The sequence below is a fragment of the Berghia stephanieae genome, chromosome 2 (assembly GCF_034508935.2).
Source record: "Berghia stephanieae isolate SIO BIC M18660-M18661 chromosome 2, UCSD_Bste_1.3, whole genome shotgun sequence".
NCBI lineage: Eukaryota > Metazoa > Mollusca > Gastropoda > Nudibranchia > Aeolidiidae > Berghia > Berghia stephanieae.
The window spans coordinates 85,055,332-85,070,306 of record NC_088361.1 but is presented as its reverse complement, the minus strand read 5'-3'; the positions used below and the strand labels follow the sequence as shown (position 1 = coordinate 85,070,306).

At 30.8% G+C, this 14,975-nt stretch overlaps 1 protein-coding gene across 2 annotated transcripts in view; it reads right to left on the bottom strand.

The window, feature by feature from the left end:
- The window catches only part of LOC144965712 (armadillo-like helical domain-containing protein 3), a 45,170-nt gene that overhangs the window by 24,822 nt on the left and 5,373 nt on the right, over nt 1-14,975 (bottom strand). For both annotated transcript variants that reach the window (XM_078901319.1, XM_078901321.1), the window contains exons 3-23: nt 13,812-13,868; nt 12,826-12,891; nt 12,456-12,536; nt 11,533-11,640; nt 10,938-11,030; nt 10,331-10,405; nt 9,837-9,923; nt 9,516-9,572; nt 9,033-9,076; nt 8,388-8,448; nt 7,303-7,349; nt 6,838-6,913; nt 6,289-6,364; nt 5,695-5,829; nt 5,156-5,214; nt 4,464-4,529; nt 3,455-3,524; nt 2,459-2,519; nt 1,648-1,736; nt 833-915; nt 1-113 (exon numbers count right to left, since the gene is read on the bottom strand). The exon at nt 1-113 is cut by the window's left edge and continues 14 nt beyond it. In XM_078901319.1, coding sequence (XP_078757445.1) covers nt 1-113; nt 833-915; nt 1,648-1,736; nt 2,459-2,519; nt 3,455-3,524; nt 4,464-4,529; nt 5,156-5,214; nt 5,695-5,829; nt 6,289-6,364; nt 6,838-6,913; nt 7,303-7,349; nt 8,388-8,448; nt 9,033-9,076; nt 9,516-9,572; nt 9,837-9,923; nt 10,331-10,405; nt 10,938-11,030; nt 11,533-11,640; nt 12,456-12,536; nt 12,826-12,891; nt 13,812-13,868 — 1,604 coding nt within the window. The remainder of the gene's footprint in view (nt 114-832; nt 916-1,647; nt 1,737-2,458; nt 2,520-3,454; nt 3,525-4,463; nt 4,530-5,155; nt 5,215-5,694; nt 5,830-6,288; nt 6,365-6,837; nt 6,914-7,302; nt 7,350-8,387; nt 8,449-9,032; nt 9,077-9,515; nt 9,573-9,836; nt 9,924-10,330; nt 10,406-10,937; nt 11,031-11,532; nt 11,641-12,455; nt 12,537-12,825; nt 12,892-13,811; nt 13,869-14,975) is intronic.

Sequence of the window (14,975 nt, the reverse complement as noted above, 5' to 3'; positions counted from 1 at the left end):
TTGTCAAATACTTGATGCATTCTGATTATTTCATAGTACAATTCATCATAGCTAGTTGGGTTAGGGAGGAACATATCACCATAGGTTACAAACAGGTTGAAAATGTTTATAGCCTGAAAAGAAAAAAAAAACAAATAAATATCATTATTTAAAAGATTTCATTGTTCTTACCCATTTAAGAGAAAGAAATAACACAGTTTGAAAGTAACATTGAGCACGAACAGAAATTTGCTAAGTGTTCATTAAAAAAAAAAAACAACTTCTTGTGTATATGTGGAGGATTAATTTGATGATGTGAGTTTAGCAATAAAAAAACCCATATAACGTACCAACACACAAAGCTATGAATAACCTTAATGGTTTATAGTCTGATTGATACAATTTATTGAGAACTACTCATTAAAAATGACTGACTACAAACAATATCAAAGAGCTATGTGACGTTAATTTCGTTCTACCTATAGGTATAAAGTTACGAAAATTTTAGATATTAATTCATGGACACCACCATTTTCAATTCTTGAAAATGATGTGTAACAGGCAAATTAGAGTATGTAATAAATATATTCATAAAGAAAATACTGTATATTTGCCTATTTCACGGCAGAGAGTTTGTTGTTTTTTTCTTTTAGAAATACATTGCATTACAGTGGATCATATAACATTGCCTTTGAATAGATTCCATTTTTTTTTAAATTTCTAGAGCCAAAAGTATTCAGTAAAAAGAATCATATTACAATTATGAACATTTTTTAAAATATTGATCTGTAATTTGTTCAATATCATTATGCTTATAAAACACCCCGATGTTTATCACGAACAGTAAATTTACCTTTGACGCCATACTGAAGATATTGTGTTTCTTGACTAGCTGTGACTCATGGGACAACAAGAACTTCAAAAGATTGATGAGTGCTGAAAAGGTTTGAATAATCATAGGAATTAAAGAAGTGAATGAAGTTCCAACTATAGAAGTATATTCCAATCTGTTACTTAAAATAATAATAATAATAATAATAATAATAATAATAATAATAATAATAATAATAATAATAATAATAATAATAATAATAATAATAATAATAATAATGATAATAATAACAATAATAATAATAATAATAATAATAATAATAAAAACAATGTCGATTATGGCAATGACAAAGATTAAGATGATGAGTAGGACAATGATGATGATTATGACGACAAGGATGATGATAATAACAATTATCATTATCATCATAATAAAAATATACAAGATTTACAAAGTGAAACATAAGTCAATGTACTATTAACAGGATACAACTACCAAGATTAGGAATGATTGTAAAAGTGGATGCTTTATTTTATCATTAAATATACATAGATTTACTTGTGGTTGGTCGAAGTGGTGGTCAATTACAATTGTATAATTTGAATGGGATGCCAGAAGCACAGGCAAATAATGAAGGGAAGAATAACCCGAAACAGATGCATTCCATGCAAATAGGCAATCCTTTTAATTATTTTCCTTTTTTCACACAGATGTGCAACACTCTTCCCCCCCTTCCCCCTTCTCTCTCTCATTTTCTCACAATGTTGTGCCAATAAACAGATTATACCTTATCAACCATTATGTTTGACAGAAATGAGATGGTACTGCGTATTTACCTGTCCACAAATGTTTCCATGGATACTGAATGCGAACCCGCAACTTCTTTTGGAAGCACAGCACTCGGTGAATGATCCCTAAACATCGTCTGGAAAAAGAGGATAAAAGGTATTTACTTATAATACCAGGACTGATGCATTTATATCCAAAAGAAATTTGGATTGTGTATCAAGTGTACCAATTTTAAAAAGTCTCCGTATGATAGTCAAAATGAATCTTAAAATACAAGAGCATTTTCAAAGTATCCACATGTGGCAGGTTAACTTTTTAAATAGCAGAGCAAAACATAAAACTAGTACCTATAAAACAAAATACTAATGACTTTTAACCTTATTAATGTCAATGTATCAGAGTCTCCAATTGAAAAATGACTTGACTTGATCAAATACATACAACAACAATAATAATAATAATAATAATAATAATAATAATAATAATAATAATAATAATAATAATAATAATAATAATAATAATTTTTTATTGCATCTCAAAAAGGACATTTTTTTTCTACAGACGTGTAATTATTCATTTATTAAAATAGATAGATATTTTTTTAATATTAAGAATATTTTGAATTTCAAAATAATATCCATTCTACCAGTCTATTTTGAAGACTTCACAGTTAAACTGTAATTGAAGAATCAAAATATTGTTGAAACATCACACCTCATCGGAAATAGTTTCATATCTAAGATGTAAAAAAAGCAGATAAGCCTAAAATGCCACATTTCATTTCATCAGCTTGTTTTATAAAATGCAAAACTGTAGTTGTAAATTAAAATATGCGTTCACAGATTCGGCATCACTTACATATACAGTTCCATGGGAAAAGTCTTCATTAAATGGCTTAAGATAAATTCCACCATTAGATCTGTGGAAAAGTAATGATAAATTTATTTTAACTCAATAAGGAAGGAACTTGTCATCTAGATAGGTAAATCAATAGAATCAACATCAACAGTATCTATGCTTTTGTTAGCTGCTCGTTAAGGCCTTAACAGTGCCTCCCTTTCATCTCTCACTCATCTTTTGTTGACAAATGGGGAAACCCGAAATGTCAACATCATCTGTCCTTTTAAATTTATTGAAGGTTCTATTCCATTTTATCATTGCTATTTAATTCTTTTAGGTCCAAGTAGCAATATTCGCATTCCTCTGTATTGTTATTTTAAACAAAACAATTTATATCATGAGTTATTTCAACAAAGGGTTTTTACTGGTTAAAGTTCCAAAATAGTTAGAATGCAAATCCAAAAGTGCAAGTAGATGAAAAGAAAACTTCTAGGGTTTTAAGATACAATGCAAAGTTGAAGCTTGAAGATTCAAAATATAAAACAAAATTAAAATAGAAAAGTAGCTTCTATTTAAACATAAAGCAAAATATGTGAACATAGGACTTTAGTGTTTTATTCATCAAAAGGGAAAGCCGAAACATAATTTGTCTTTGTAAATTAAATTTCAACTTTAACTTCAACCATACAAGTCACAACACCGAAGATAAGACGAAGATAATCATGACTGTGAGTGTCGTGATCACTCTAACCTCCTTGCAGTAATTGGGTAACAGGCTCATTTTGAGCACTCAGCTTATGGGCAAAAAAATTTCCAAGCTGGGTTGAGAAGGTCCAGGTCCCTCTAATCTCCAAACAGTAACTAGGAGCTCATTCATGTCCTATCAAATGATTGCAGGCAATTTTATATTGTCAATTTAACAAGATAAATCATCGTTCGGAAAGAATGCATCATTTAATGATAGAACAGTTCTGACAAATGCAAACATTTATATACAATGATAGATAGACTAACCCAGAAGAGAGTTGATAAGAGGCCTGGATGGTGGATTCAACTCAGTCCTCACTTTTCTGTGTCTCATGGGCTACAATAAATAGAAGATTAAGAAAAAGATAGCCATGTCATACACCTAGTAGTCTATGTTATTCAAGGCATTGTAATATTCTTAAAGATGTATACATAAACGAAAATTGACATCTATTTTTATCTCAATCTTTCTTAACTCTATCGTGTTTAACAAGAGTGAAAAGAACAAATTTGTAGGATAACCAATTCACAAGAGAACTCAAGAGAGTTAAGAAGAGAAATGTTGTATTGAAGAGATGAGGGGGTGACTTTCAAAACAGAACCTGCTATGTTACACCAAGATAGAGAATAAATGAACACTCGTCTCAAGCAATCTACACCAAGATAGAGAATAAATGAACACTCGTCTCAAGCAATCTATTTGACTCAATAGAATCATCTGGGAAAATTTCAAGTTTCAAAACACTTAGCAGTAAGTTTAATTGAGGCAAACAAGACAAGTATTTTCCTCTCTTGTTGGCAAAAAATGATATTACCAAACAAGTTTTGAAAGTCCCCCCCCCCCCCCCTCCTGACTAATTTCAAATAGATTCTAATAAAAATATCTAATTTATACACTTGAGAAGAATTTATCTATTATAACATATTCATTTTTATCATTTTTCTTTATTTCTAATTACGACAAACTATTGAAATAGCTCTATGATCAATGAGTTCAATGAGTTCTCAGTCAAATTACAAATTACTGATATAATTTATAGTATTTGCCACTCAAACAAGACATAACAACAAACCATCATTTATTTCATTTCGAAGGATGATTTTTTAAAAATATTTATACAAAGCCTTTAAGAAATATACGATTGCCATTATGTTTGCAGTGGTGGTAAAGTCTCTCAAAGAAAAAAAAAAAAAAAGATTTTTAAAAAATTTTAAAAAGAGATTATTTCCATCATAAAGTTGCATGCATGAAATTAGATATTACTGAACTACACACCATCTTGTGTAACTGCACCCTGAAAGTCATGTTGGCGTCATGCATAATGGTGTTGGCATATTGGTCCTGTAAATTAAATAAAAAGTAAACAAATGTCTGTTAACATTATTAGGAGAAAGCAATAGTTGTCAGTAAAATTTATATTCTAAACCTAAATGAAGCAATAATGAAAATGGTTTTATTCCAAATCTCTCCAAAAAAATTTTTTACTGGTTGTACTATATTCATTAGAAATTCAGGAATAATTGTAATTCTCTTCTTTGGTGAATAAATAAAAATTCACATTATTCGTCCTCATGGTCAATTGCTCTTTTGAGTCTATCTCAACAAGAGACCAATATAACCCAGGAATTAGCCACAGCACAGCGCCCCAAGGTGGGCAATAGGGGTTAAGTTTCCTGCTCAAGGTTAAAAAAACAACTAAAAAAACTTGAGCAATTATATAGCATAATATCCATTAAATGTACTGAAAGTGCTTTACAAGGAGTGCCGACAACGGGACTCATACCCGATTCTCCCCAAGTGGAAGTGCAGTGTTTTTTCTGGTATGTCATCGCACTGATTTTGATTCTGATATCACAAAACAAGAGTGCTTGTACAAGAACGAAGAAACAAATATTCAATCAGCAGAGATAGCATATAGTATGACAATGTTTCTGTTTTTTTAATGTAATGCAAATCAATTTTCTTACCTCTGCAATGCACGTTAGAATGATAAGACAAAGCTTAGCATTGTGGTACCGTGTAATATCTGTGAATAAAATATTGGTATTTCTAAATCAATATGCATAGAATCTCTCGGAGAGAAGAGATGGGCCTTAAATTGGTCATTTCAGTAAGTAAACGACAAAGTAGTCCACACAACGATAAGGCCCCTGGAGTCAGAGTTTATCCCTGTTTCTATAGTATGAAGTTTTCTCTAAATCACAAGAATACCTAAAATTCTTAATTCACAAATGACATGACCATATGTTCAGTATTTAGACCATGGATTGTAATTCTTGTGTGTTGTACACAAGAGCCTAACACAGCATTGATAAAATGAATGATATGAAATAACTTATGCGAGACAGAACAAAAAAAAAAAGGAAAGAAATAAAAAGAAAATTAGAAAGATTGAAAGAAATTTAAAACAGCAAGAAAGTAAAAGGAGACCAAAAGAAGAAAAAAAGGGGGTGGAGGTAGGGGGAAGGGGGAGAACGATGGTAGTTTTTATCTTTTCTGCCCAAACCTTTTGTCTCCTGAGTGACGATAGAGCTGTACTGTAGGAATGTAACAAGGAGATTGGTAGGTTGGACCACAGGTTGTGGGGGAGAGGGACTGCCAGGCTTTTCTTCTGTACCACTCGTGTTGGAGGCTGGAGAACCTGAAGATAACATTAAATGAAAAAGAAAAAAAAATGTTTGATTTTTATTAAAGAAGGAATAGTCAAATGGATAAGGCATTGCACATAATGTGGGAAACATAGTTAAGGTATTTAGTCAATTGAAAAACACTGGTGATTTTGGTCAGCTTGGTGCCTTGAATCAAAATCGCTGTCCAAAGAAAGGCCATTCATTCAAAGTGAATAAACTACCTCAATGGAATAGTCAGACATTCCAAACTTTCCAACTAAGTACAACATTTGGGTCATGATCATGTTAATACTGAAGTTAGTGAAAAATAACAATTTTAATATATTTTCAGGTACATGTAAAATTCACCCAAGAAAATGTGCATGAAAAACAAAACCAGTAACTTCGCATATTTGGACATATTATGTGAATAATCTAGCTTGTTTGAAGACAACATAAGTATATCACCATGTTATACATTTTTGACTTACTTTCAGATATGGACGTCGGTGGGGATGAGATAATGGGGGAAGAAGGTGGAGAGGTTGCAGGTGTTGGAGTGTGTGACTGGGAGGGCAAAAAAAAAAAATGGTAATGATTAACATAAAAACAATGGAGTTATCTTTTTTCTTTTTTTTTAATGGGTATGGCCTTTGGCAAAATTTCATATAGCTCATAATATGTATCTGTTTACAGAACATAGACATTGTTTACGTTACTGTCCTAAATCATTTTCACAGCGTTCTTTTTATACAAGAAATTAATTGTTTGAAACTCATATAACAATTAGTCTGAAACAAAGATTTGTTGATAACTTATATAAATAAAATTGTTACAAATAAAAAGTGATATGCAAATCTTTATCTTTTGAAAAATCTGAGAAAAACACCTAAATGGAATATTGTTACATTTATAAAAAGTTTCTGCTCATACATTTAATTAACCGGAAAAATGCGTTAGCTTAGTAATAAGAAATATGAGCTAAATTGTGTCAAATAATTTTTAAATGCCAAATATTGCCCAAAATTGGTTGGACTCACATGTGTCAAGGCTGTGATAAAGTTTCTATTCAGATGAATTGCCTCGTAAAGAGCCAGTAACAATGAGTCATTTGCTCTGTGAATAAAAATGAGAAAAAAAAATGAATATTATAAATTAAATAACAATCTTTCAACCTATAACGAAGCATCGAGACCAAGTTGAAGGAAGCCAGACAAACCTCGGCCCAGATAAGGAAGACCTCTAAAAATCGAGTTAGATGGAAGAGTGCTGTTGCGGCCCTAAGGTCCACAAGGAATCAAGAGGCTTAAGTCAAGTAAGTCAACCTATAACATCCACTCCACAGAATTTTTTTTTTTTTTATATGAGAAGAAAAATGCTACAAAAAAATTGATGGAGATATATTCAAAAATTCTCATTCATGATTTTTGTATCTTTCCTATATTTGATTAAAATGGTCCTTATTAGTATCTCATGAAGAAAATAACATTTTTCAAAAAGCTAACCTCATAAGCTCCATTTTCTTCTCTTCCGCAACAAACATGCTTCCAACCTGAAAGAGAAAAACATATTACATTCATTTTTTGTTAATAACAAACTAGCATTTTCATAAAACAACAGCAGTAATATTTAAATAAGATCCAAAACAATTTAGAACTGACAAAAGCATAGGTATACTGCTGAATAAAGGAAAGCAAAATATTACTAAGTCATAGCATGCTTCTCTATAACATCTATTTGAAGAGCATTGCTTTTCACACTCAATAAACTCTTTGTGTTCTTGTTTTTTTGTTGTTTGATTTTTTGTTTTGTATTTGTTTTTTCTACTAAGGCTTAAAACTCCGACCAAAATCAAATCCAACTTTCCAACTTTGATGGACACCCTGAACTTACATAATTAACAAATAAAATTGGTTATATTTATTTCTCCTCCAATATAATCTCTCCAAGAATATTTTTCAATACATATTGAATCAAACACCATCCTCTATTTATCTTAATAAAATGATTGCATGTATTTTAAAACTTCAGCTTTTATTTTTTAAAACTTGAGCTTTTACATAGCGCAATATCCACGAAACATGCTCAAAGCGCTGTACAAAGGGTCCCTGACCAACAGCAAAACGAAACATGTAGAATGAAACATGATGCCTATTAGGCAATCTTATTTTTTTCCAACAGAGACAACACTGTTAACAGCCAGGTACTCATTTACACCTGAGTACATTGAGATAATGTGAGTAAAGAAGAGCCTTTTTCCAAAGACTCAACCATGCGCTGCGAGGCTAAACCCAGGACCTTCCAATCCAAAAGCGAGCAACATACCACAAGACCACATAGCTGTACTTGGAAAAAAGTTGTTCAGATTTCTTATAAGCACTTGCTTTCAAAGGTTAATTTGTTTTACCAAAAATTCTCATGAAAAGCATTTTAAAGCCCAAGTCCTACACTATGGACAGATCATGGAAATTGAAAAGATCCAAAGACAACCTCCTATACCGTGGAGATTAGGCATAAAAACTCATTAAAAGAATTGTATCATATTTGCTCTTTTATCACTGTTATCTTTTTATCAATAAAAACAACTCACCATGCTTGCAAGAGTTGAAAACCATCCTGTACTTGGCTCTTCATTCTGACTTTCATAATCTCTGTTTAAGTGAAAAATAATTAAAATTACCCTGAGAAAATTGATCACATTAAGAGTGTATAAATCAAACATAGCAGCATAAAGATAAATTGAATAGGCGTCAATAAAGAAAATAAAAAGAACAGCTGTTGCACAAGTCCTTTATTAACAAAACAAAAAAATACAGAAAGTACCAAAAAAAAAAAAGGGACCCCCCCCCCCCCTAAAAAAAAAAAAATTCCATTTATCTGTGAGTCGTGGTATGAAATTATCATCTAATGTGAAAGGATAATGTAGCAAAAATATAAAAATCAAGAGGCAAGATTCTTGGGCACTTAGATCGGTTAACAGAGACTACAATAAGAGGAATAATTTCAAGTTGTGTTAACTGTATACACAGACCCATTCGCATTGTTGAAAAAAGAAACAGCCAACGATTCTTTTGCATTGAAATGTACAGGTCCAGTTTTCTTGCCTCAATCTCCATCATAAGAAAGTATGTGATTGTCATCCCATTGGTTTTTAAATTATGGAACAAATACGAGAGTGCTATCAACTACAACACATCAAAGAAATCTTTTTTAACAACAGACTTTCTATACTTACCTATTGAACTGCAGCAATAACTGTGAAACAATCTGTGCATAACCCTATGGGATTTAAAATTAAAATATAGATAGATTGAGCCTGACATCAGGCCTCTACAAATACTAATTAAAATAAATATTTGAAGACATATTATAACAAACTAATCCAAAAAAAAACAACAAAAAAAACTTGAATTTAAAAACCATCCATTAAATTTTGAAAGAAAAGAAAAAAAAAACAAAAACAAAAAGAAATATCAAATTAAATAATTCGAAATAAAATAATGAAGCATTATGAAATACTTATTTCTTCATTGAGTCTCTCAGAAGCAATATTATTCTATTCGGTATCAAGATCTTTTGGTATTTAAAATACAGGGCAATTTCTGAAATCATTGTAAGTGTGAAATTATTATTAAAAATCAAATGAAAAAAAAAGTCGTTTAATTTTTTCAAATATTCATAACTTATTTTTGAGTCAAAAAATTAATATAATACATACCGTCAGTGCCAATTCATCATCTAAGATGGACAACTTGACAATGTAGGGATTTGCAGACTGAAAGAATAAATTTAAACACCTGTATATAATCCAGGGATGGGGATTGGTTACAAAAAAAAATTAATAATAATAAATTGTAAAAATTTTTTTTTTTTAAAAGAATGAAAGAAAGAAATCAGCACACAATAAACATCAGGCAGGTCATGACTTAAAATAAAACAATTGACACTGCAAACCAGACATGACACACATTCACTAAATGAAACCTATACATCATGATAAAAAATCGAAATAATAACAATAGCTGCCACTGACAATTACCTCATATTTTCTGTATTGCACAAGAAGGGTGAGCAAAAGGACAGCATCGTGGCCAAGGACTGGTCTCATATTTCTATTTCCAAGGATCTGATTGTTTAAAAATTGAAATGTGCATTATACAGAGATTGGCAAATGAGTAAGAGGTGCGACTGATGTGTAAGAAGGCTACTAATTTCATGGATTGAATGCTTTTCAATTTGAAAAAAAAAAAAAGCATTTGCATTAACCCAAGATTCAGTGGATATTACATGGAATTTCACATCTAATTCAATTCTTACATGTATGTATAAATACTAAACCAGAAACAGATTACAATAGTGTGAATAGATCCAGCATACAAACAAGTCAAGTATTATAATATGAACCTTATGTACTTTTAAAAGAATTTAGCAAGCGTTCAAATACCGAATTGAAAAAAATATATAAATTTTAATTCAACGCTTTTTGTTTAAAATCTATAAATTTGGTTTTGCACATTGTCAGAACTAACTCACCTGTACAAGTGATTCAAAGACACTGTTTATAAGAAGATATTCCAACATTGTGTTTTGACTGATATTATCTGTTGCCTGTTCAAACAAAATTATGGTGGTTAATTTTCTTTTTTATATGGAAATTATAATAAATATTATTTCAACTGACAATAATATTACCGTGAAAATGCTACTTGATTACTCAATACATTCAATTAGCTTTTTTTAAATATAAAATTATAACAGAGTGTAGATTTTTATTTCTGAGCTATTCAATGTTCAGACTTTCAAAATTGTTATAGTTTGTTTAACACAGAAGAAAATTATACTATTATGTCTGATGTAAAAAGCATCTGAAATAGACAACAAGCACTCTTAATAAAAATTAAAAGAGACCATTTCATACTGAGATTACCTAAAGATTTTCAAAAAATTCATGGACATGAAAATGAGCTTTTGGTGTATGGACAACAGCCATTTTCAAAAATTAAATATTTCATTTAAAATGTTGTCAGCCAAGGTTAAATGAACACAATTAAAGAACTACAAAATAGAACAAAATATTGATTGATATGGAAAAGAAAAACTTTTAAAAAAGGAATATTTAACTAAAAATATGTAGACTTACTGTGACTAACACCACTAGAAATTTAAGAGCAAGCTGCTTCAGACTTGTAGGACAATCATCGGTGAGAAACATGTTGATGCTATCAATCAATGACTGAAATGATTTAAAATATATTTTAAAACTATTATATAAGATTATCCTGTCTTTACATTGCAAAGGACTAGGATGAAAACAGAGCTGGCAAAAAAGGCATATATTTTTTATTTATCATTCCAAACTTAAAGAAAAAGAAAATGTGCAACAACCCAAAATGCATGTTATAGTTTAATTTAGTTCTATAACTTTCAATTTTCGAGCAAAGTAAAAGTATTTATCGCGACATTTTTCTAAAAAAAAATTTATTTACAAATTAAAATTTTGGTGAAAAATAATATCTGAATTTGGCTTAAAGATAAAAAAAAATCTGTATTTGATGAACAAATTTTTATTCGGGCAGATCTATGAATAAGGACCTTAAAAGATTGTCAACGAATGATCTCCTGCTTCAGTCATAGGAGGACAAAAGCACCAATAGGACAAATCAAGACTTTTAAAATATAAACAATTCAAAAGTTAAAGATAAAAATAAAAAAAAAAAACAAAGAAAACAATTTACCTGCATGACATTTTCGGCGGCGTCAAAACCAACCAAAATGTTGATGACATCAAAGCCATAGTTGCCATGACTCTTCTTAAATATCCCCCTCACTAAAGCACACAGAGTCTGTGAATAAGATAGGAATACAAACATTGCATGGTGATATAATAATTGTAAAATTTTAATAACAATTTCAGTAACCATAAAGAAAGGGGAAAAAAATAAAAAATTACTTAAAGTGCATTTCAAATTGAGTAAATTGAGCAAATGATTTTCAAAACTTTTAGACTGTCCCATGAGAAAGTACCCCAGTATTAACGTGTCCATCTGCAAATATTTATTCTCTTTTTTTTCTCTCTTTTTTATGAATGAAATTTCCAAACAATGTTTTCCTTAAACAAAAATGGTGAAGGTGTTGATGGTGTTTCATGTGGCATCAGTGGTAGTGGTGATTAGAATGTAAATGTTGAAGCTTACATTAAATACTATAACAGCACAAAATATATTGAAAATTGCAAATGACCAGAGTAGAAGCTTGCCATATTATTGACTATTTCAAATAATCATTGTTGATCTAAAAAACAAAGATACAATTATCATATTTCAAATAATTACTTTTCAGAGTCAATGTTGAAGGTCTTATCTGTGTATAAATTGAGTAATGGTATAAAAAATTCATTTTGAGAGAAACCATTGGACACTTAGCGATCTTTTTATCGTTGTTTTGTTTTCTTTTTGTCTTTGTTTATTTTTGTGGTTGTTTTTCGTTTTATTTTTAATTCACTCCATTTACAAAAAAAAAATATACTCTAGGTTCATCTTTTTTTAATATAGTGTGTCTTTCTAATGAAAAAGATTTTCAAGTTTGATTTTTTGTTTTTCTTAAATTTTAAAATCACATTCACAAATTTTCATCTTTTCACAATACAGCTTGTACTTACATGTAGAGCATTAACCTTCCTGATATTGTTATCCTCTTTTAACGCTCGTGTGGCTTGGAAGAAAAGCAAATTAAAGTTCTCCTGGGGGAATTAGAAATCAACAACATGATTATTCATATGAGTTTGCCTCTGCTGTGAAAAGAGAGTAAGTTAGCTCATGAATGATTTATGAAAAAAAGCTGTAAAAAAAATGAAAATCAAAAAACATCTTATTCAGTTTATGATTTTAATATCATACATAATTCCCTGATTAAAATGGCGGTTCTTGAGTTTTCAAAAGATTTCTCTTTTTTTTTTTTAATATGGAACAAATAACACAACATCAAATAAAACAAAAACAAACAGTTTTCTTTCAAAAGGCAATTCTCACCTTCAAGTCCACGAGGCTATTTCCACTTAATTTTTCTATCTCACTCTCAATAAACTGAGTATTAACCTGTAATGGAAGGAAAAGGCAGTATTTATAAATAAACTGAATATTGTAAGCAATTTTTATTTCATGAGATATTGATGTGTGCGAATCTTTAGAGTGTTCGATTATTTAAGGGGCCTGAACCATTTTGTTATTTCATTTTGCCCTGATGATGCAGTGAAGTTAACCTGCTGCAGAAACAACATTGCAGGGGAAAGTAAGATGTGAGAATACTGTAAAAAGAGAAAAGTTTTTAGATACTTATTGGTAATCTTACCAATTTTATTTTTTCTTATTTGCTAAACCTATCATGTCAGTCTTAACCTTTGATTTCTGTCTTTAAATCTAAAAGCAGAAAAAGAAAAAAACATATAATAAAATAAAATAAAATTTTAGAAAACTGTATTAGATCTTTAATATATTTAATTTTAAAACGTTTTTCAATCTGCATTATGCCACAAATGTAACAAATATTGACGCAGTTAAGGAGGGGTCGCTATAGCTTAATTAGTGGAACACTTGACTCAAAATCGAATGATCCAATTTTTAATCCAGGTTGAATTGATTATTTTTCTGACTACCCCGTCCACCTTCCAGGAATAGGTTGAAGCTTATTTGATTAGATCTTGTGGAACTTTGCATCAGGCTGCCATTCTATCCGAAGGGCAACAAGCAATTGTTACAGCTCATTTACCGGTATTGTAATGGGGATAAACTCAGGCTTCATTTGCCTTGTAGGCTCTGGTCTACTGTGACAAGGCATTCTCACTACATCCCAGAAATCCTTCCTCATGTTTCAATTGGAAATTCAAATCAAAAAGACAATCCGCAGTGATAAACATCAATCCAGGATAATGATTAATCATACTCCATGTAAAGAATAAAAATAAAAATACACTGTGCATTTTGCCCCTTTTAATTGTTTCCTTAAAAAATAAACTCACCTTCAACAGAAAAAGCTCATCCCAAAAATTTGGATTTGATAATGATGGGTCTTCTCCCTGTGAATCAAAAATGTTTCCAAATCAAATATTTTGCAAGTACTCAAAAATACATTTGACTTTTAATTTTCATTTACAAAGTTACAAAGTGTAAATAAAAACCAGCCAGATAAAATCAGCAATGAAATGACTTGACATATTCTACGACTGAACTAAATAGCTGTCAAATCATTAGACAGGATTCAATGATTTACAGGGCAAAAAGGAGACATGAAAAGTGTATACAACTACTTTGTGGCCTCTTTCAATTTCAAACAATCCAACAAAATACAAATCGGTTGAATTTTGATCATCATTTTGATCATCATGCCTCACAACCCTGTCGAGAGTAAAGAAGTCACAAAGGATTTCCACTTCATTTGGATCTCAGACAGTCCAGTCATACCAGCTCAGTTTCTACTTCTCTCTTTCAAAACAATGTCTTTGTGCAGAGCTATGTGGTCTTGTGGTATGACACTCGCTCTTGGGTCGGAAGGTCCTGGCTTCGAGCCTCGCTCGGCACATAGTTGAGTCGTTGGAAAAGGCTCTTTACTCACATTCTCTACTCAGGTGTAAAATGAGTACCTGGCATTTAACAGTGTTGTCTCTGCCGTTAAAAATTGTAATATCGCCTTACAGGAATCATGTCTCATTCTACAGTTACATGTTGCTATTGGGTCAGGGACCCTTTGTTAAGCGCTTTGAGCATGTTTAGTGGATATAGCGCTATATAAAAGCTCAGGTTTTTGGGGGTGTTTTCTTTGCTCCTAATTGTCCTTTCTGTTCACCCATGACTAAATCACAATGCTTGCCTTACTTATAGTATAAATTAGCTACTTAGTTAATTAATTAGACTTAATTAGTTTAACCTCCATCTATCTCCAACTTCTCATTCTTATTTCTTTATGTCCAATAATGCCTCCTACCCTGCTTATTTCCCCTCACTTTTGATCTTTCTTTACAAGTATTCATTTCATTCATCAAATCCTATATCAGTGTCCACCATTCACATCTATTCATTACATCAGCATCAATTTCACATTGACTAGAAGAATCTTATTAGCTTCATTAAAATGATATGATCTAACTTCCATACTTTGCTACTAAGGTAATGCCATTCTTGTTCTG